A 23,207-nucleotide genomic window follows, 5' to 3' on the forward strand; every position below is an offset into this window, starting at 1 on the left:
TGCCTGCATTATCAATCCTAGTTTGAGAAAACGAAGCACAATATCTTTTCTTTTTTATTAGAAACAATTTTCGAGGACACTTTTTTTTAGCAAATGCCTACTTTTTGAAAAAAAAAAAATTCATTGAATTCATGGGCTTACTTGTTCGTCTAATGTCTATGAATTCATGGACTTCACACTGACATTTTTATTTTTTTGGGGAACCAGCTCTCTTTCGTTCACCCATATGAATTATTAAGATAATGATTATGTAATTGTTAAGAAAAATGGGAAAGGATGTTATCTAATACACTAGTTGAAGGCCATCCTTTAACTTGGGAGACAAAAATATATTTTCTTCATAGATTAAGTTTTTCAATTGAAAAAAAACAATATGAATAAAAGCTTATTGGAGAAAAGTTGTCAGTCTAAATCACATCTTATTGGAGATCCAATGAGAGCCATAAGTCTCTCTGATGTTATTTATTGCAAAAGTGAGGGTAAACCTCAAGAGAGGTTAACAATTCATAACAAGGTTGGTAAAATACAGACACCATTATAATTATATAAACCATTCTACTGCAGGAGCTCATACAAGCAGGGGCCCGACAGGCAGACAAGCACTTCAAACATGGATGATCGCAGGTGTTACCTAGTTTGGTTTTTAGCTTGCTTTTTCACTTTGTAGTTTGTACCTTGAAAACAAAAACCAAAAAAATAAAAGTGATGATGATTGATGACCTAACCAATCCAATAATTTGCTCCCATTCAATGAATCAACAAGGAGTAGAAAACTAAGGTATGTGTTACCTCGTGCTACAAAAATCATACAACCAATGGCTCTCCAAAGAGGTGTGCTCGGGCACATGTTGGCATAGCAGTAGGCAATTGTAAATAAGTATATAATATGCAATGCATTTCCAAAACTTTGACATCTATCTATTGTCAATCCTTTCCAAATTTACTTAAGTGATAAGACATATAGGAACAAACGTTAAAAATCATGATCAACTACATAAAAAATGTCCAATCTTTACACAAGATGTTCCATTAATAAAATCATAGTTATGAACATCACATAAGGTGGGTAAAGTGAAGGAAGCTAAATATAGGTTCCCTCCCCCAAACAAACAAAAAAAAGGCACTTCATATCCAAAAGGAATATTACAGGGAAAAAAAAGAAAGAAAGATCATGCATGGCAAGTTCAAATTGCGAAGCGTGGACTGTTGATAATAACACAAGATTCTAGACATAAGGTGCAGTAAAAGGACTTGTGCTAAGAGAAAGATTACATGATATTTTTCTTGCTCAGATTTCTTCCCAAGGTGCTATGACATATAATCACAGGAATATACATCTTATATCTCACTTCCAAAATGAACAGATCATGGTTGGTCTCTTTAACACAGATGTGATGATCAACCCCGTCTTCACTGATCGTCTTGTCAAAGAGGAGCTTTTGTTGCTTATTTTGACCTTTTCAATTCAAATTTCTTCTTAATAGCCTCCCAAAAGGCAGGTATTGCAATATCATCAGGAACTTCCTTAAAAGATGGGAGATAATTTACATCCACAATGACATGATCACAAGTGCCTTCCTGAATCTGAAATTTCCACACAACAAAGAAGATTACTTTTATGCTAAGCAACGGACAAGTTTGCCTTAAGTAGCAAGATATATATATATATATATATATATATCAATCACATGCTTGGAATAAATCTTAAGAATGGAATACTGGTTAACATATCATACTTCATTATTAAGTGAAATCTCAAGTGAATAGTTAACCTATTAAACGTACATCTAAAATAATACATAATTCCCTTTTGTTTGTTCCAACTAGATCTGGTCGATGCAGGTTGGTTTTTATTTTTTTTTTAATTTTTAATTTTTTAATTAGTAATTTGGTTGGTGCAAAAAATATGAAGGAAAGAGACCCATCGGCCATCAGAGAGCTAAGTCTAGGAAGCCAAACCCACCTATTTGGAAGGCCAAGGTATTCACAACAATCACATGTAAAGCTTCTCCATAGATTGTAAGCCACCTTCTTATCCACTACTTTTTCTTTTTCCTTGTTTTTTCTTTTTTAAAAATATATATTTATTGATCCAGCTTTTCAAGATTTCATGGATTGTTCAAACATAAGTTAAGGCAATTTCAGTTTCACTCAATGTATATAAATTGATTATAGACAACTTTTAAGTGATATCTCCTGCTAAATTAACCAATATACTAGAATGGATACAAGAAAACTCAAAGGCAAGTCAGTCAAGATGGAATATAGTGTCTGAGATGACCTGCTTTCAACTAGGAGGTTTTTGAGAAATATAAGAAAATCTAGGGATTCCAGTTTTGGATTATATTGTGCAGGATTGGTCATCATTACTAATTATGGAAACATTTAGTTTTATATTTTGTGTTAATCTACATGGTTCAGCAATAAAGAAAATCAATTATAACATATTCATGGAAAATACATCATCATAAGGAGAAATGAGTGCAAACTACGGTAGAATGTGTGTTCAAGAAAACTCGACTTGGCTACTTACAACAACATCAAAGCCAAAGATGGTAAGATCAAGCACTCCCCTAAGCCAATTTGCTGCGTCTGTAACCAGATCAAGATCAACACAACTATTAGTGGCCTTGGAACAATTACCATCACCATAATGCTGGTCTTCTTTGGCAGTGGGAAGAGATTTTAAGCTGCAGAGCGAAATGATCAAATTATGGGTTATCAAATATATGCTCTGGAACATATATCATCAAAGAAAAAACCAAAAGAAGAGGGGTTTTTAAAGGTAGATAAAACTCATACACCCACAGGGTGCGTTTGAAACTTACCTATAAATAATTAATCTTAAAAGAAAAAACCCTTACACACCCACATGTGAGTAAAACCACCACCCCACCCTCATCCATTATCTACAGGAAATGCCAATTGGTCCAAAAAACCATTATCAAAAAGGAAGAAGCAAAACAGAAGCAATAAACACATACCTGTCAAAGACTAGAGGTTTGAGTCCATTACTTTCAGATAATTTCATCAAGATATCAGCATTTGGTGTAGACTTTTTAACTGCATAGAAAACTTTTTCACCCAAGACATAAAATTTGTACAAAGTAGATGAATGATCCACATATTCCTGCAGTTCCAATAACTTCAAAGTCTCATTCCCAAGGAGTAATCCATTATACCCGAGAATCAACATAACCCTGCCATATAAGATATTAACCCACACATGCAAGTACTTGACAGACACTCACTTCCATAACTATGTCACATATAGTTGGAGTTAATCCAGTTTCCAACTTTCCATATTGAAATATTTTAAAGAGAGAAATTCGAGAGTACTAATTCCACAATAAGGATAACAGAAGTTCTCCAAAGTCTTCATAATGAAAGTTGTTTCTTGCTCACCTGCACAACAGCTGGAAGAGGAACACTCAAGTCCTTAAAATCTTCATTTCTGAATATGATTGCCTGTTTATATAAAACATAAGCTATTTAATTCAAATAAATGAAAAAAAGAAAAAGAAAAAAAAAAGGAATTCAGATGATTATAGCTTAACATAATAGACCAAGGAAAATTTCTAAAAAATTGTTTTCATATTGCCACCGTATACTTTCATGGTAAAGATGAAACCCAAAAAAGAATAAAAAATAAATGGTGACGCTATATCTGCATTAAACATCAATGCCCATATTTGTGCCCTAGCCAAATATATTTTTTAAGAAATGCCAATTTGTTCAAAATTCAGAAAATTACTAGAAGATGTGCAGCTAATACATGAAGTTTTGTAATACTATACTGCTTTACTTCTGTCTTTCCTTTTTGATAATGCAAGGAACCTTTCTAAAGAAGAGCCCTTTGGAATCGTCTCTAGCTAGTAAAACCTACGGGCAACTAACCGCACCCACCATAACCAGTTGCCGGGTAATACTATACTGCTTTACTGAAGCATACATGATGCTTTGTAATACCATACAGAATGGTATGGACTTGTCTCTATCCAGTCCATACTACTTTTCTTTAGCTTTATCTCATCTGTCCTTAATATGTCTACAATTTCAGTCATTTGTATCTTCTAGAAATATGAAAGTCCATGGTAATTGGCCTAGATAAATGGTGGCTTCTCCTTCTTCCTCTTCATATAAGTGACAAAGGGAGAGAATTTGAAATTTTAATTAATAATACATAAATCCAGAATGAAACTAGACAAAGTCAGTACCATATTGTGAGCATTAGCTACACCACATGCAACTTGAGGCTTCACTATACTTGGAAGAGATAATTTAGCTTCAGACAGCCTTTGCAGCAAATCAGGTTCTTTGAAACTATCAACCTGCACATAGAAGATCCAGACTTACTAAATTTGGGGAGAAATTTGATCAATTTAAAAATGGATCACTATTCCAACTTAAACCTTAAGTTGAGTGTCATTAAACATGATCAGAATCACTTCAAACATTCAAATGACCCAAGGATTGAATAATTGAGATTTATCTTTGTGCATAGCAACAAACACTGATAAATCCCAATTAGTCATTCACTCAAAAGAATACCATGGTTGAATTGAAAGGAAAAAAAAAAACTTGATACAGCAATACCATAACAAAAAAACATCAAGACATAAGACCTTCAAGAAACGGGGGCCCCTGATTGTAGAGCGGCCTTCAGTTTTGAGATCCTCCAAGCAAAGTAGAATTTCTTGAATTTCCAGCCGATCTAACACAGGGTAGATGTTGTTAAATGAATCAATCACACAACAATCTGGGTGATCCTCCAAATATCTGCGCAAGAACAAGTCTTTTATTAAAGAAAACTTAAGGACTGTTCATTATTTTTGTTATGACTTCCGGATAGAATAAATGAATACAAAGAGACAAGTAAAAACAAACTACTGATTATGTTATCAGCTAAAATCAGAATAAAAATTTCCTCAATTTTATTTTTATCAAATATCAAAGATTTCCTCAATTATCAGAATTTCTAATAAAATGCCCCTTCCATTTGATACCAAAATAAACACGTGAACTCTCCAAAGATCCCATCTTCACCTCAGAACCCTCTTCTTACAGGCTCATGAGACAATTAATATGATTTCTTTTTGGCTAAACTTCAAGTAATTAAGCTATGACATTGACATTGGACAAGTTGTCAACTCCATTTCAAGCATTCTAGAATCAGAAGACTAAAGCAATGCTAAACCTTTTTTTGCCTTTTCTTTTTGGTGTTTGTTTTGTTTTTCGCTTAGAAAGATTTAAAAATATGACTTACTCCAACCCCACCCAATCGCTTACCACATGAGCTCATGTATAATTGGCTACATATACACTGCAGCATAAAAAATAAAAATAAAAACTCAAAATTAACCTATGGATCTACAAATCATTACAAGATTATCACTTGTCAATACCTGCTTACATACGTATACTGTAAATTTACATGCATATCTATGTGAAGGAATTTTTAGTTTTTAACACAAAAATTAACTATATTGATTCAATTTATAGTATGAGAATTTTTATTATAACAAATTACAGCGAAAAATAAGTGAGGTATCCATGCATTTTGGATGCATTTCGATGAGTCTGATGAATATATGGACTTACAAATTATCAATGTATTTTTATTCGGTTCATTAACAAGGCGAGCATTTGACTTTGGCCAAGACCAAAGCTTGACAAGATTCATGTTGGCATAATCTCAAAAAATTCCACCAAAAAAATAAATAATAGAGCTTCATGTGAGGCTAAATATAAAAACTGGCATTGGCATGTTCATTTTTTCCCTGATTACCCAGTTTATACCAGATCGTGAAATATAAGGTTTTATGGACCTAAAAAGTCACCTTTGTAAGTCCTGCATGCCACTGGTGTAAACTATTCTGTTAGAGAAGTTTGTACGGCTCTTCAATTCAATGGATTTAATTCCATCAGTTGCTTTATGGAGAACTATGTCAACCTCTTGTAATTGAGGTGATAAAGGAAGCTCAAAGGTGAGGGGCATGAATATCAACCCATTTTGAGTAGGATACAAAGGAAATGCACCCCTCTGCAAAAACGAGGACAACTTATAACTAATTGCATGAATCCAAATAGTACAACAAGAAAACTAAAATTTATAACGAGCATAACTGCATACACGACCACCAAAAGTGCCAGAAACATTCATTAAATCAAATCGAACAAGATCCCTTCAAAAGCCATGTGATCAGATGATAAAACATTCTGATCCATCATATTTCTTATAACTACTGAATCCAATACTTTTCTTTCAAGGGAAAAAAAAAAGCAATGGAATGGAGTCAAAACCACTTTGAAGCATACAATTCCACATACCAAATTCTGTTTGTTTACAATATTACCTTAACATGACACCTTGAGGGACATTTGCAATTTTGTGTTAACTTCATGTATGTATATGGTATCATATGAAGGGGAAAAAAACTCACAAAGTTTTACTTGTCTTTTTTCCCCACTAAAAATACTTACATTTATTCATATAGGGCTCACCTTAGCAAAATCTTCTTCACGTGAAGGTTTCATAACATATCCAACAGTCACGACACTGTTACCAGTTGCCTGCTTGCAATGCAAAACATATAAAAAAAGATTCATGAATATTTGCAACAAAAGAAGGTACCCAAAGGTGTACTTATTAAAAAAAAAAGGGTAGTCATACGTGAATGATAAGGTACATTCATAAGCTGCATAGTAATGCGACTTGTAGCAATCAAATTCTGAAGTTATTTTTTTTATAAGTAAAACAATTCTATTCAAGAGAGGAGAATGTTCGAATACAATGTGTGCAATGAAATGCTCCTAAAATAATTAGGATCTAAGATTCAAAAGATCTATAAGGTCTAGAAAAGAGGATGAAATGATGCTACCTAGGTTAGTCATCCAATCATACAAGGGTTTAAAAAAAATTGTTCAATAACATGATTAGGGTGCCTGACACCATCATAAGTTTTTATTCTTTTTTTTCCAGTGTGGCCACCAAACACATGGCAGAATTTCTTTTGTATCTTTTTTTTAATAAGTAGAATTTCTTTTGTATCTTAGGTCCGTTACAGTGATGCATCTTCCTTGCCAGCATTTCAAAATCTGTTGCACAGTTTTTAGCAAAACACAAATTACTCCAAATAATGCAAACACAAAAGATCAAATATCTCATGCCAAGAATAATAGAGTAAAAGATGTTCAATTGACTCCCCACTATTCTTGCACATACAACACCAATTAACAAGCATAATACTTCATTCTGAAGATTGTCCAAAATCTAAATTTTACCCAAGGTAAGCAACTTTCCCTGAGGCACCTTAGCACCCATATGCTTCTCCACAGGAATCGCGCTTAGATAGGCCCTCTCAGAGTATCATAATTCAAATGAATTTTAAAAGTTCCATATTAAATCAACCTCCGTACTAACTGTTCGTATTCTTGACTAGACAAAAAATAGAATACAAAAATTAAACGTCCATAGACTCTAGTTCCCAGTCCTAGAACAACTACTTAGAAAACTGAGGATTCCAACACCGAATACTTCTGTCATCTTCATTGACCAATAAGAAGCCATTGAAGCTTCTTATCCACTGCCAATCTCAACAAACAAATCTGGAAGGAGGTCTTTTTAAAAGGAAAATCTCCACACCATAGGTCATACCAAAATGAACATGAGAACCACCCCCCAAGAAAATTCAGATGATTGAAAAGGAGTTCTGCCCTGCTCTAAAACTCTCCCACAAGCTCACCACTGACCACCTCCATGGTCCAATAAGGCTTTATTAAAAGTACTCAATTTACGGATCCCCAAACCTCCCTCCTTTATTGAAGAACATTTTTTTACCCAAACTACTAAATAAAACTTAGACTTATCACCCATCTCTCCATACAAGAAGTATCTTTGGACAATAATATAAAGCTAAGGTAGCCCCAAGACATTTATAATAACAAAAACCTACACACTTCAAGAACAATGATATAAAAACCTACTCTTAAAAAATCTAGACTTACCTGTTTCTCCAATTATTTTTAAACATTAAAACTAAAAATTAATAAATACACAAATTAGATCTTCCACAATTGGAACTGTGATATAGGGACAAAAGTTACTTTTGAAACCTTTCTATTTATGTGGCATACAGTTGAAGGCAACTCTTCTAGCTTGTTGATAAAAATCATGCTTGAGTTCTCACATGAACTGCCGCCTTCAATAACTGTAAGCAAATGACCAAATAGACTAAGCAACTAGTTTAACTTTAATTGGTTATGAAGTCAAGAGAGCATATCAAATTCTGGCCAAGTAAAAAGCACATATAAATAGCAAGATGAATATGAAAGACAGAAAATGTCTAGGCTCAAAATATAATTATGCCTAAAAATAGCACCCTATGCAGTATGAACACATAAAAGAAGAGGGAAGTGCACACCATCTGCTGATTCTTGCCCAAGAGATCCTGCAACAGAACGTCAAGCCAATTAGATGTTTGCAGTTTTCTTTATAGTAGACACAAGAAAACCAAATTACAAGGTCCAAAGAAGTTAAAAAATTTATAGGCCACTGTCATCCCATCAAGACAACTGATTTCCAGAATAGGACACCACTGTACCATTGTCATTCGGAGCTATCAAGGCCACTGCAGTCCCTAACACAATTTATGCATCCATCATAAAACCAAAAACTTCTCCTAAATAGCATATTTTTGTTCTAAATAAGATCCCAAAGATCTCACACCAAGGTAATCAGAATTAACTAGATGGTTGTATAGATTCTTTTATGTTAGACAAAGCTCTAGACACATTCCAAAGAGAGCTCAGCTCAATGTTCAGTTTGAGACACCTAAAGTAGTATAAAAAGATAATACTTTCCAGAAAACCCAGTCTTATACTCTTATATATCCCAAGTCAAACAAAACTATGAGGCTTTCATCATTGGGGAAACATAGGTTTTGTGGTACTCACTAAGAACAATGATCAGCCAACTGCAATTGCTTAGTTTCGGAAAGAATTCCTTCTTCTTGTCAGAAACTACGTGCAAAATACTGCCTCCAGTGTCCCCCCAAGCTAGCATAATCTCATTTTTAGCATCATCTATAGAAGATGCATTCAAGATAAAACAATCAAACGAGTAAAGGGTTGCCAGCCTTTTCAGAAGACTCACCTATAACAAGAAAAGACAAATATGTTAACAGCTTTTCCATGAGGATTAAAGAAAAGCTGTAAAGACCACTCCGAATTTCAGTAGTGTCTTGAACCAGTACAAGGACATCCCAAGTAATTAGCAGCTTAATACCTACGGCTAACAAAATGGTATAAAATTTGTAACCAAATAAATAACGAGACTTATAAAATCAGGAACAGAGTTCAACATGTGATTCAAAATAAATTTTTTTTTATTTAAATCTTGAACAATGATAAGATTAGAAACTCACTTTTGAGTGTGTTATGGATCTCAAATAAATGAGAATGACAATAAATTTAAATTATATTTATATATTTATATCTATCAAAAAAAAAGTTCGATGTTATATGAGTAGCACAAGAAAAACTACCTTATCATCTGAGAGCCCCACGTCATAGGAAATCCCCTGCAAAAATAAGGCAAAGCATGCTGGTCAATAGGACTTAATACTTTTAGAAATGCATGGCATATAAGACATCCATTTCTTAGAGAGTAAATTTTCTATGTTATCCCCTCTAAGTCAAGGATTCAAAACAAACTCTTATGAGGAAAAGAACACAGTTTAAGTTGCATTAATGGCAGGAAAAACACATGAAAAGATTTAGACTTTCCCCTTTATTGATCTACTATTTTTCTTTTAAGAATAAAATAATGTTTATACTAAATTTTTATTAATACGAAATCAAAGGAAAAAAAAAAAAAAAACTCATCAATAGAATTTAGACAAATTTATCAAAAGAGTATAATATTCAAGAAAATGAGAGAGATTGAAAGCCAGCAGAAAATTTAGACATTTTATTATGAATGGATCAACTACAAAGGATCCATGGCCAACCCCAAATTTTGGAACTAAGTCTGGGTGGTGGTGGTGGTTGTTATTGTAAGCATGCAAGCAATAAAACACTTATAATTAATTCATGAGGATAATCAGAACCATTTGATTGAAAAAATAAAAGATACCCAGAACACAATTTGTAGTTATAAATACATAAAGATTGAGTAATTGACCATAAAAAAAGTCTGTACACCTCAAATCAAAGAAAACCCAGAACGGGGTTGTAATAATATATTGGGCAAAGAACAATGAAGTTGAAGAAGAGAGAGAGAAAGAGAGAAACACCGTAGGGATTTTGGAATGGCGGAGCATGCGGAGGAGAGAGTCAGCACCGGGTTGCAAGGATGGGTTTTCATGTTGAGAAGAGTTAGATGCTAACACTACTGACTTGTCCAATATCACTCCTCCTACAACGCCCATCTATCTCTGTGTATGTGCTTGTGTATTGGTTTTGTTGCAGAGAAAGAGAAACGATCAAACAAAAAGGAAAAGGTAATGCTAAAGAGAGAATCAACCGCAGGTTTCTCTTTTCTGGAAGCTTTTTTTTAAGTTTAAAGTTGAAACCTTTGCACATTGGATTTTTTTTTTTTTAAATAACTATAAAAGCCAAATTATTTTATTAGTTCGCCAAGGCATTTTTTTTCAAAAATAACCATAAAAATCAAACTATTTTGTTAGTTAGCAGACCTTTAAAACAATTTTGCTATCTAACAATTCGAGCATGTTAGGGTCAACTTGTTGCGCCAGTAGCTGACGTGGACTATCCACGTGTACGGGTATGAAAATCGAGTCTACTGGACTCGAGTTCCGCTTATGAAAATCGAGTCCAGTGGACTCGAGTTGTGCTTATAGAAATCGAGTCCAGTGGACTCGATTTCCTGTGTGGTTCAACCACAACATTGCAGCACGTGGATGTAAACCGAGTAAATTAGACTCGATTTCTACTAAAGGAAATCGACTCTACTGGAGTCAATTTTCTATTAATGGCCACCACCCCTCCACGTGTCGCATGTGGGTCCCAATTGGGACCTTTTTTGCCCCTTTTCCGTCTCACTCAGTCTCTTCAGCTCAGCTCTCATACCCTCTCTGCAACTCACACCCCTCTTCACTCTCACTCACAACTTTCCTCAGCTCTCACACAATAATCTTAACACAACACTATCTCACAGGTAATGTTTTTACAATATTGGGAATATTTTTTGTTAGTTAATATTGTGGTTATTTGCTATTTTTTTTTTAAAGAAAAAATTAGAACATATTAGGAAAATTTTTGTTTTATTTTTTAGTGTAAATATTGTGATTAATTTATTTGTTAGTATATTGTGATTAGTTTATTTGTTAGTATATTGTGATTATTTGCTAGTTTTTTAAAAAATATATATATATTATGAGTAATTATTGGGAATATTTAGTACTAAATATTCTGATTAATGTTATTACAATTGTAAGCTCTAAGGACGGACTTGATGGGCCAAACCACTATTTGGGCTCACGATCTATTTATTTGGTGGGTCTGAGTATCTTACCTTGGGTTGTCCTAGGCAAAGGGACCCAATGCAAACACTTTTCTCCCTTTTTCTCAACGTTAACTCCTCTCTCTCTCTCTCTCTCTCTCTTTCTTACTCTCTTCTTTCCCTCAGAATTGCATCCCCTAACTATCCATTCATTTCTCCTATTTATAGCCTTCGTTAATGGGGTGATCATCATTATCTTCTCCCTTAGAGCAAAGAAGGGTCCAATGTCAAGGGGCTTAAGTGGGTTTTTAGGTACTAGTGGCCTTGGAAATGGTTCCCACTTCAGTTAATGTGTTCGGCAGCGAAGTTTCCTAAGGTTCTGCCGGGCACGTAAATGGTGATGTGTTCGGGCGATGTGACCAAGCATGTGCATAGTTACTGGGAATGGTTTCCCGAGCATCCTGTGAGTAGGGCGTATGCGATCCGCTTTCTGAGTGTCCTAACAATACTCAGTCCACGTTGGTGGCTATTCGTGGGTTTGGGCCGAGGCCTTTGTCGATGTGAAGACTAGATCCTTGGCCCATATCATTGATTCATGGTCCAAGGCCCAATATGAACTTGGGCGTTTAGGTGCCGTACAATAGCCCCTTCTTGATTCGTCCTCGGGCCCCGAGGACGAATCAAGGAGTCAGAGAGGCAGTGTTTTGCCCGAGAAGCCTAACAGACGTGCTTGGGGGTTACAGCAGCCCATAAATGCGCTTCTCAAAAAACGCGGCGTTTCATATCTTGCGGCTCTGCAGTCATTATTACATGACAGTTCACAAACCGAGGCACGCGTGTGGACTGCTCTGGGCATTTCTAAGGTCACCCCTTTTCTACTTCATCATTGCTAATTAATGTCACTCATTGCACACCAACTGATGCTTTCCCTGGCTCTTATAAATAACCCATCCTAATTCAGTTTCCCACTTTTCACTCTCTGTCACTTCGAAACATCTCTCTGCCGAGCATCCCCCTGCGCTCCAGTCCACAAACCCAGAATCCTCCTCTCTCTTAGAGCCAGAAGTAAGTTTTCTTCCCCTTTCCTCTATTTTCATTTCCTTCCCTAGAGCCCCTTTTTAATTTCTAGTCATAGAATGGGTTTTGCTCACTTTTGAACGCTGGAGCTCCCTTAGCCGCTTTTAGGCAAGCCTTTAGCATCCCTGATGATGTGGAGTTGACTTATTGTCACGAAAGTGAAATAGCTCTCCATAGAGGGGCAGGCACTGCCTTTTTCCCATTGATGTCCGTCTTAGAAGGCGGGGTCAGGTTTCTCATAGACCCACCTTACTTAACACCCTTAGATACTACGGGTTGAGTGCCGACCAACTTCCCCCTAACTTTTACCGGGTAGTGAGTTGTGTGGCCAAGCTGAACTAAACGTTCGACTTGCAGTTAAACCACCACGACATAAACCACATGTACAGCCTCTGTGGAAAGAAGAAATCAAACTATTACTTAAAGACTAGAGATAACAGGGTACGACTGATTTCTTGTTTGCCAGACTCTAATAGGAACTCCGCCGGGGAATATGTCCGGGTGCGCGGCAATTGGTTTGCCGGTGACATCCCTCCCCCTTTGTCACGGCGTGAAGTTGGTTCGTCCTAACCTTTAATTTCTCATGTTTCCCAAAATTGTAAATACATTATTTACTCTAACTTTGATTCGTTTTTTTTTTTTTTTTTTTTTGCTGTAAACGGTTCAGTGTTCACTCAAGAAGTCAGAACAGTCCATGTCCGAGACCTAAATTTTGTGTTAAGGTCTGAAATCTTCGTTCACCGGGACGAGCAACTTCGTGCTTCCCACCTCATTCTCGGTGTAGACCCAGTATACTCCACTTGGCAACGTTTTAGCCAAGCCTTCCTTGTAGATAGCCCACCCTCTCTTACATAGATGTTCGGCACGCGAACTTCCTCCCCCCCAACATCACTGTAGGGGAAGCCTGTGACCTCGGCCCACGGTATACCTGTTCGGATGAACTTGCATCCATAAGGGATGAATCGGCCGAAGTAGCATCCAGGCATCTCCGGGAACGCGCTCACGAGGCCGTTCAGCGTGAAGCCATACAAGCCGAACCTGCGAATCCGGTTCAAGTAGCCGCACAAGAAGCCGCGGAGTCTAGTGACTCTTTTAGGACCCATTCTGCTCCTGAAGACATAGTGACCAGAAGGACTTTGATTGTCAGCCATTTCATCCTTGGGGCAAGCCAGGCCATTCAGCAGCAGCAGCCTCCACCTCAGGGGCGCGTCCCGACTCCTCCCGCTCATCCCCCGCCTCCCTCTGCTCCCAGGCGGCAACACAGGAGGCAAAGGCTTGCCGATCAATCCTTCACCGGCAGGGGAGAGGGCCAAGTCCAATCTCCACTTCTACCTTCTCGGGGTATCACCATCCGGGAGCCGCCGGCCCAGGTCGGAACAAATGTGGCCTCATCCTCCAGATCGGCGTCTCTATGGCATCCAACGTACGAGCTGGACGACACACCCCTTCTGGCTAACGCAAGCGTTCGGGGCTAGGAGAAGGGTGAAGGGGGCCGGGTTGCCCAAAGCTTAGCTCACGGCTTCCTCCTGCCCGCGGACGTAATCACATTTGCAGATGCGACCGATGAGTCCATGGGGAGAAGGCTCCAACGGCACACCATCGCGGTTAGTCCTCTTCCTTTGCACTCTCATTATTATCATTTTCCTTCTGAGCACGTCCTTATATATATATATTTTTTTTGTATTTAGTGTAACTTTGAATTGTCGTGCGTTAATAACATTGTCTTTAACAGGCTGCTCAGCTAGCCCATATACTAAATGAAAGGGTGAAGGATCTTTCCGAAGAGGTTGGTCACAAGAGAGTCGATAAGGAAAAGGCTGTGGAAGCGGCAAAGGAGAAAATGAAAATTGCCTAATTTGCCGAGAAGAGGGCTGCTATAGAGGAGAAATCTCGGGCTTCGGCAAAGAAAAAATCGACGGAACTGGAGGTGCAGCAGAATGAGACAGAGATGAAGTTGGCCGAAACAACAAACCTAAACTCCACTCTATTTGAAGAGGTTGCTGATCTGCGGGCGGCCCTTGAAGCATGTGAGAATAAGTGGTACGATGAAGGGTTTGCCGACGCCAAGAAGAGCGTGGAGTCGGTGGTTATGCAAGCTCGACAGCTATCTTTCTAGGAGGGCTGGATGGCTGCTCTACAGGCCTTAGGGGTGCCCGAGGACTCCTCTCTTAGGGACCCTGATCAGATCCCCATTCCAGTCTCTGTCCCAGCTGCCCAAAACCCAGCTGGTCCAAACGAAGAAGAGGAGACAGATAGCCTGAGGGAGCTGGTGGAGCAAATTGATGCCCACATAGAGATGATCAGGGTAGAAATAACCAGCAACCCTCCCACTGAAGGCCCTCAAGGTGAAGATGCCCATTCCCAGCCCCCCGTGCCCGAGCGCCACACCGCCGAGATTGCCTCCAAGACACAGCCTGTGGAGCTTTCTTCCTAATTGCCGAACCTGCTTTATATTTCTTTCACTTGCTTTTATTATTTGATTTCGAGTTTGTTTGCCCAAATCGCTGGGCTGTGGCGACCAGACAATTATTTCCCGTTTTAAACAGTTTGCTTGGTCTTTGATTCTTGATATCACCGGGTTTTGGTGATTACAAAATTTATTTATCATGCTTGATTTCAAATTGTGTTATTTGTTGTTCAATTGTGATGATGCATGTATATTTTCTATCTCTTGTGTTTGTTTTAAAGTTCCCGCAAATGTTTGCGCGGCTTTCCCTTGTTAGTTGGTTGGGTTTGAACCAGGAAGTCAGGTTATGCTTTTCGAAGTTCTGAGTAAGGTTTCCACCTGCTCGGTGATAGGACTTCAACCGAGAAGCAGGCTTCTGTCCTTAGACATATTTTAGTAAGGTTTCCACCTGCTTGGTGATAGGAATCGAACCGAGAAGTAGGCTTCTGTCCTTAGAAATATTTTAGCAAGGTTTCCACGTGCTCGGTGATAGGAATCGAATCGAGAAGCAGGCTTCTGTCCTTAGAAATATTTTAGCAAGGTTTCCACTTGCTCGGTGATAGGGATCGAACCAAGAAGCAGGCTTCTGTCCTTAGAAATATTTTAGTAAGGTTTCCACCTGCTCAGTGATAGGAATCGAACCGAGAAGCAGGCTTCTATCCTTGGAAATATTTTGGGACTGCTTGAATCTCTTTAGCTTCCTACTTATCCATCAACCAGACACAGTTAACAAAGATAATCTGCCCGACAAGAACGAGTTAGTTGCATTTCTACCATGAGTCAGTACAACATATATATATATATATATATTTTTTTTTCTAAGCATGACCGGTCAATGATAAAACTTCTTTAGATTATAAGCATTCCAAGGTCGGGGCAATGATACTTCATTCAAGTCTTCAAGATAATACGCCCCCACGCCTGCAATAGTTGTAACCCTGTATGGTCCTTCCCAAGTTTGGTCAAGCTTCTCGGCATTTGTATCTCGCATGCTTCCTACTGCCTTTCTTAGTACCAGGTCTCCGGCGCTAAATTCTCTCACCCTTACTCCTTGATCGTAGCCCCGGGCAAGCTTTTGTTGATACTCTGCTAGCCTTATGGTTGCTGCTTCTTGGTGTTCTTCAAGTAAATCTAGGCATCCCGTCAGCTGACCTTCATTCTGTTTCGTATCGAATTCTGAGATCCGTGCGCTGCATAAGTTGATCTCGGCCGGTATCACGGCTTCAGCTCCGTAAGTGAGAGAGAATGGGGTTCTGCCCGTGGATCTTCGAGGAGTTGTCCAGTATGCCCACAAAACACTTAGTAGTTCTTCAGCCCAGTTACCCTTCACTCCTTCCAACCTTCGCTTCAAGCTGTTCACGATCACCTTGTTCACGGCCTCAGCCTGGCCATTGCCCTGAGGATACGCCGGGGTAGAGTACCTATTCCTGATCCAGAGATTGCTGCAAAATTCGCGAAAACTTTGACTGTCAAACTACAGCCCGTTGTCCGATATAAGGGAGTCCGGGACTCCAAACCTGGTGATTATGTTCTTCCATACGAACTTCTTCACATCTACATCCCGGATATTGGCCGAAGTTTCTGCCTCCGCCCATTTGGTGAAGTAATCAACGGCCACCAACACGAATCTTCGATTGCCTGTTGCTCGAGGAAATAGCCCGAGTATGTCCAGCCCCCATTGCGCAAAGGGCCAAGGACTGCTAATCGGGTTCAAATGCCTGGCTGGTTGGTGTATCTGAGAGGCGTGCTTCTGACACTATTCACACTTCTAAATGTATTCCGTGGCGTCCTTTTGCATCTGGGGCCACCAGAATCCCTGAGTCATTGCCCGATGTGCCAGTGATCATCCCCTTACATGGCTGCCACATATCCCTTCGTGCAACTCGGCCAGGAGCTGGCCTACTTTCTCCAGGTGCAAGCATGACATATATGGCCTTCCGAATGACCTACGATAGAGTTTCCGATCTCCGGACAACCAATACTGGGCTGCCACCCTACGGACTTTGTTAGCCTTTCTCTCATCATCCAGAATCCGGTCATAGGCCAAGAAATCCATGATGGGGTCTATCCAACTCGGACCAAGTGTTGCGACTGCCGTGACTTCGACTCTCGCAGCCCCTCACTTCCTGCCACCTTAATGTTGGGCTAGGGGATGAGTTCCACTCTGATAAGCCGGGGAATATCCTTGGCAATTGACGATGCCAGAGTGGCGAGAGAGTCGGCATGTTTATTCTGCGCTCGGGCCACTTGAATCACCTTCACCGTACAAAAGCCGTCCATGACCTGTTTCACCAAGTCCAAGTAGGCTTTCATCCGAGGATCTCAAGCCTCAAAATTCCCCTGTACCTAGTTGACAATGAGTCTTGAATCCGAATAGATCTCCACGTCCCGGGCCTCTAACCGTGAAATAGCCCTCAGTCCGGCAAGCAATGCTTTATACTCTACCTCATTGTTGGAGGCATTAAACCCCAGCCTGAACGAATGTTCCAAGAGAATTCCTTCCGGAGTGATTATGACAATCCCAGCTTCGGCCCCTTTAGTGCTGGAAGCCCCATCCACATGTACCTTCCACGGGCGATGCTCCACCTGACAGACCATTTCCCCCTTGGAAAAGAATTCTACTACAAAATCTGCTAACACCTGTCCCTTTACTGCACTTCTCGGCTTATACCTCACGTCGAATGCCCCGAGCCGTGTCCCCCATTTAGCTATTCGCCCCGTAAGATCAGATCTTTTCAATAATGACTGTAAAGGATGTTCGGTCAGCACATATACGGTATGAGCTTAGAAGTACTGAGGCAATTTCCTGGTAGCATGTATTAGGGCCAACACTAACTTCTCCAAGGGCAAGTACCTGGTCTTGACGTCAACTAGAGTTTTGCTGATATAATACACTGGCTGTTGTACTCCTTGGTCCCTTAAAAGCACAGCACTTACAGCATGTTCGGATACCGAGAGGTACATGAATAATTCCTCTCCGGGCTCTAGTGCATTCAACATTGGTGCTCGCACTAAGTACTCCTTAAGGTCCTGGAAAGCTTTTTCACATTCACCATCCCACCAAAACCCCTTCCACTTCTTTAAAAGCTGATAAAAAGGTCGGCAGCGATCCGAAAATTTTGAGATGAAACGGTTGAGAACGACCAACAACCCGGTCAATACCTGTACTTCTTTCGGGTTGCTCGGCAACTGGAGTCGCTTCATGGCTTCAATTTGGTCGGGATTTACTTCTATCCCCCTGTTGGTGATCAAGTACCCCAAAAATTTGCCAGCCCCTACTTCAAAGGTGCATTTTTCTGCGTTAAGACGAAATCTGTGCTTTTGCAGCACCTCGAACACTCCCCGGAGATCCTCTACATACCGAGCCTCTTGCTTGCTTTTTACCACCATATCGTCGATATACACTTTAATCGTATACCCAATTTTATCCCGAAACATTCTCGTCATCATCCGTTGGTATGTCGCCTTGGCATTCTTTAGCCCAATAGGCATCACGTAATGGTAATTGGCATCGGGGGATATGAACGCCGCTTTCTCCTGGTCTTCATTAGCCAGGGCAATCTGATGGTGCCCTTGGAAGGCATCCAGGAAGCTCATCCTCGGGTGCCCGCAAGTGGCGTCCACTAATTGGTCAATCTTTGGCATGGGGAACGGGTCCTTTGGGCATGCCCGGTTCAGATCTATGAAATCCACACAAACCCTCCATTTGTCGTTCTTCTTCCGAACAACAACGGTATTTGCCAGCCATTCCCGAAAAAAGGTTTCTCTTATAGCCCTTGCCTCCTTCAGCTTCTCCACCTCCTGTCTCACCGCCTCAACGTGGTCTTTAGCCGACCTTCTCGGCTTCTGCTTCTTCGGGGGATGTGAGGGATCTACATTGAGTTTGTGGACGATAAACCCAGGATCAACCCTGGGAATTTCATAGGGATCCCAAGCGAAAACATCTAAGTTTTGAACCAGAAATAGTAATACTTGGACTCTTTCCTTGTGACTCATGCTTACTCCGACCTGAAAATGTTTATTAGTGTTCGGTAATATTTTTCCCTTTACTAACTCCTCAGCACACCCGCCCCCATTCTTTCCCGGGGATCCTTTAATTGCAATAACAGGTTTTTCCGAGACACATCTTCCTATTCAATGCGCCCCTGTTCGGGCCGCCTAGCCTCCATGTCTCCATCCAATTGCCCGGTGATTTCTCCCTGACTGATTTGATTCCCTTGCTTCCAGTTCATTACGGCAGTAAGGCACTGTCTGGCCACTTGCTGGTCTCCTTTTATTATAATAACTCCCCGCTTGGTTGAGAATTTGATCTTTACATGCAATGTTGATGGGATAGCCCTCATTGAGTGGATCTATGGTCTTCCCAAGATGGCAGTATACGGGGAAAATGAGCTTACTATTATAGATACCTCTTTCCCTCCTATAATCACGGGGAGGGAGATTTGCCCTTCAGGAATCACTACTTTGCCATCAAATCCAACCAAAGGTGAAGTGTGCTTCATGAGGTCCTCCTTCTTCAGCCTAAGTCCTTTGAACAGATCGGGGTACATCACATCGGCCCCGCTTCTCTGGTTTATCATCACCCTTTTTACTAAGAAGCCGTTTATCCAGGCCGTGACCACTAACGCGTCATCATGTGGCTAAATTGTCCCCTCTAGATCACCATCATCAAACGAGACAGGCTCCCGTGCAAACTTCATCTTCTTACCCAACGATTGTAGACCCGGGTTACCTTTTACTGGCACTACTGTCAACACTCCTTTCCTTCTTCCTACAATGAGCTTCTCCGACGCAACATGGATTACTTCAATTATCCCCACAGAGGGTGGGAGAGGGTTTCCCCTTTGCCGGATATCTTACCCTGCTATTCTATCCCCCGAGTCTAGCACGAAATCCTTTAAGTGTCTGGCCTTGACTAGCTACCCGAGGTGGTCTTTTAATACCCGACATTGTTCGGTGGTGTGACCCCTATCTCGGTGGTAAGTGCAGTATAGTCTTTGATTCCTTCTAGATGGATCCTTGCCCATCTTGTTCGACCACCGAAAATACAACTCATGTTTGATCCGGTCAAGAATCCTGTGTACCGGTTCCTTAAACGTCACGTTCACTTCTCCCATTTGTGTGGCCGGTTCTTAAATCGCCGAACCCCCACGGGGCCTGAACGAGAAACCTGCCTGCCGGGGACGAGTCAACATCGTTGCTTTGCCTTTGCTCTGTAGCCAGTTATCTTCTAATCGTTTGTATTCCTCGATGCGTCTTATAAGCTGCCGCATGCCTTCGGGCGGCTTTTTGGCCAATGACTCTTGCAGCCCTGAATCCTCGGGCAACCCCATTCTAAATGTGCTTGTCGCCACCCTTTCGTTATCCCCACCGATCTCGTTGTATAGGTCCTAATACCGGCTGGCGTAACTACAGAGGGTGTCTCTCGCCCCTCATTTTCATTGACAGGAGCGCATCTACTGGCTGAGGTACTCGGCTGCACGTCACAAACTGGACTCCGAACTCTTGAATCAGTTCGGAGAAACTTCGTATGTTTCTGTAACCCATTAAACCATCTCAATGCAGTCGGTCCCAAACTCGTGGGAAATACCTTGCACATGAGCGCATCGTTATGAGTATGCAAAGACATCATCTGAATATAATGGCTGATGTGTTCTACCAGATCAGTCTTCCCGTCATAGCAGTTGAACGGTGGGCGGGCAAACCTGTCCGGCATTTCGGCTCACTCAATTTCGCTCGAAAACGGGGACCGAGGTGCTTTTCGCAAAGCGCGGCTCATGGCGTCCATGGCAGCATTCTAGGGTCGCCCCTCTTTTGGGGAGAGCGAATCCCTTACTTGATTTTCCTAAGAATGTGAACGGCCTCGGCATTGCCCCGTTTCCCGGGAGTGAGACCAGTTCCTATTTCGTCGAAACCCTCTCGAATGCGAACGGTCTCGGTACCGATATGATTCCCGGGAATGTGAACGACTCTGTTGTAGTCGAGGTCCAGACTGATTGGATCCCTCTTCATATCTGTTTCCCCCAATCCCGTCCTACTGCTGCTGGTCATTTCTGTCTCCTCCCCAGTGCCTACCTCTCACCTCTAGCTCCAAACTCCTGACTAATCTACGGAGCCGTTCGACTTTTTTGTCCCGTTCCTCCCTCCACCTACGTCCCGTGGAGCCAAAAACCATCTCCCGTGCCGGACATCACTTCTAGTTGGTCATGCCTCCTATCTTCTCGTTCTTTCTGTCTGCGCTCTTGCCAACTTGACCCCAGGGAAGACCCTTCGGATCTGATTCCCGCGCGGTCCCCCGAACGCCTCTCAGACATTGTCTCCGAGTTTGAGTCCCTCTAAAACTACAGCATCGTAGGAGAGCCCTACGGTGGGCGCCAATTGTAAGCTCCAAGGACGGACTTGATGGGCCAAACTACTATTTGGGCTCACAATCTATTTATTTGGTGGGTCTGAGTATCCTACCTTTGGTTGTCCTAGGCTAAGGGACCCAATGCAAACACTTTTCTCCCTTTTTCTCAACGTTAACTCCTTTCTCTCTCTTTCTCTTTCTTACTCTCTGCTTTCCCTCAGAATTGCATCCCCTAACTATCCATTCATTTCTCCTATTTATAGCCTTCGTTAATGGGGTGATCATCATTATCTTCTCCCTTAGTGCAAAGAAAGGTCTAGTGTCAATGGGCTTAAGTGGGTTTTTAGGTACGAGTGGCCTTGGAAATGGTTCCCACTTCAGTTAATATGTTCAGCAGCGGAGTTTCCTAAGATTCTGTCGGGCACGTAAACGGTGATGTGTCCGGGCGATGTGACCGAGCAGTGCATAGTTACCGGGAATGGTTTCCCGAGCATCCTGTGAGCAGGACGTATGCGATCCGCTTTCCAAGTGTCCTGACAATACTTAGTCCACGTTGGTGGCTATTCATGGGTCTGGGCCGAGGCCTTTGTCGATGTGAAGACTAGATCCTTGGCACATATCATTGATTCATGGTCCAAGGCCCAATATGAACTTGGGCGTTTAGGTGCCGTACAACAATATATTGAGAATTTTTTTTTTTTGGTAAGTGTATATTGTGATTAAATCATTTTCTAAGTTTTTTTTAAAAAAAATTAATATTGTGATTAATTATGTTATTACAATATATTGGGAATATTTGTTTATTTTTTGTTAGTATAAATATTGTGATTAAATTATTTGCTAGGTTTTAAAAAAATTTTTTAATATTGTGATTAATTATTGGGATTATTTAGTACTAAATATTGTGATTAATTGTTAGGAATATTTGGTACTTTTAGGTCTTTATCATGGGTATGAAATGGATTATGAGTTTGATACTTAAAATAGTATTTGTAGTCTTTTTAGCATAAATTATTTTAAGATATATTTGTTTAAGATTTGTAATAGAGATTTCAATGGATAACTGGTTGGAATAATATTTTTGTTCCTCGTAACTTATTTGAATGAGTTTTGAAAGTCATGCCCCTAGAATAATTTGGAATTTTAAAAGAATATGAAATTGGTAATGACTATTTTTGTATTTGACCTGAGGTGAGTATATGCAAATTTGGTTGAGGTTAGTATTGTTGGCATTTCATACGCAAAGTTTTGTGATTGATGTTGATTGAGAGTTATAAATTTGTCACTAACACAATTGCACTTGATGATCTATAGGTTGACAATGATCCATATAAATATATACTACGGTGGACCCCTTAACAATGCCAACCCTTATGACGGATTCCCATCTCAAGGTCCGGGTATCCAGTGCTACTATATGATGATATGCCGTAAGCTAAAGACCCTAAATGATTTGAAAGTAAAAATTATGGAAGAACTACAAGTGAACCTTGCTTTGCATGACATACATATTACTTTCCATTCTCCACATAAAGTCCTCAATCAATGCATTAATTACAGATATATGGCGATAACAGAAGACAAACATGCGAAGATCATGTTTAGCAAGATGCAGAAATGGGAACAAGTAGCAGATTTTGAGTTATACGTCACTTTGGAGCTGCGTGCAGAAGTCGATGTAGAGGAAATTGTACAAACAACTACATCTCTACAGTTTGCAGTCCTAAATGATCAATGCATCACATTGGGAGGCTATACACCCCCTTTTCAAGAGACACCAAAAACAGTTGAGAGCGAACTTGGCAATAGATATGAAGATCAATTTTGTACACATCGAGGTGAATCCTCTACACTTCTAGTAGTTGAAGATG

At 40.3% G+C, this 23,207-nt stretch overlaps 1 protein-coding gene across 4 annotated transcripts; it reads right to left on the reverse strand.

Annotated features, from left to right (window-relative positions):
• Positions 1 to 959: 959 nt before the first annotated feature.
• Positions 960 to 10,467, reverse strand: LOC115963532 (inositol 1,3,4-trisphosphate 5/6-kinase 4-like). 4 transcript variants are annotated; one of them, XM_031082568.1, is made up of 13 exons: positions 10,296 to 10,452; positions 9,546 to 9,581; positions 8,956 to 9,154; positions 8,424 to 8,450; positions 8,116 to 8,210; positions 6,505 to 6,573; positions 5,841 to 6,043; positions 4,626 to 4,779; positions 4,218 to 4,331; positions 3,406 to 3,468; positions 2,985 to 3,130; positions 2,534 to 2,690; positions 960 to 1,584 (listed from the first exon to the last, which is right to left on the reverse strand). In XM_031082568.1, the coding sequence occupies exons 1-13, from the start codon at positions 10,428 to 10,430 to the stop codon at positions 1,447 to 1,449; spliced, it is 1,536 nt and encodes a 511-aa protein (XP_030938428.1). In that variant the 5' UTR covers positions 10,431 to 10,452; the 3' UTR covers positions 960 to 1,446. The 4 variants fall into 4 exon arrangements, with proteins under 4 accessions (XP_030938428.1, XP_030938427.1, XP_030938430.1 ...); XM_031082567.1 differs by having other exon boundaries at positions 8,107 to 8,210; XM_031082569.1 differs by having other exon boundaries at positions 1,495 to 1,584; positions 2,534 to 2,592; positions 8,107 to 8,210; positions 10,296 to 10,467.
• Between the last annotated feature and the right edge of the window lie 12,740 nt (positions 10,468 to 23,207).

This window comes from Quercus lobata, chromosome 10, assembly GCF_001633185.2.
Source record: "Quercus lobata isolate SW786 chromosome 10, ValleyOak3.0 Primary Assembly, whole genome shotgun sequence".
In the NCBI taxonomy this organism is placed as follows: Eukaryota; Viridiplantae; Streptophyta; class Magnoliopsida; order Fagales; family Fagaceae; genus Quercus; species Quercus lobata.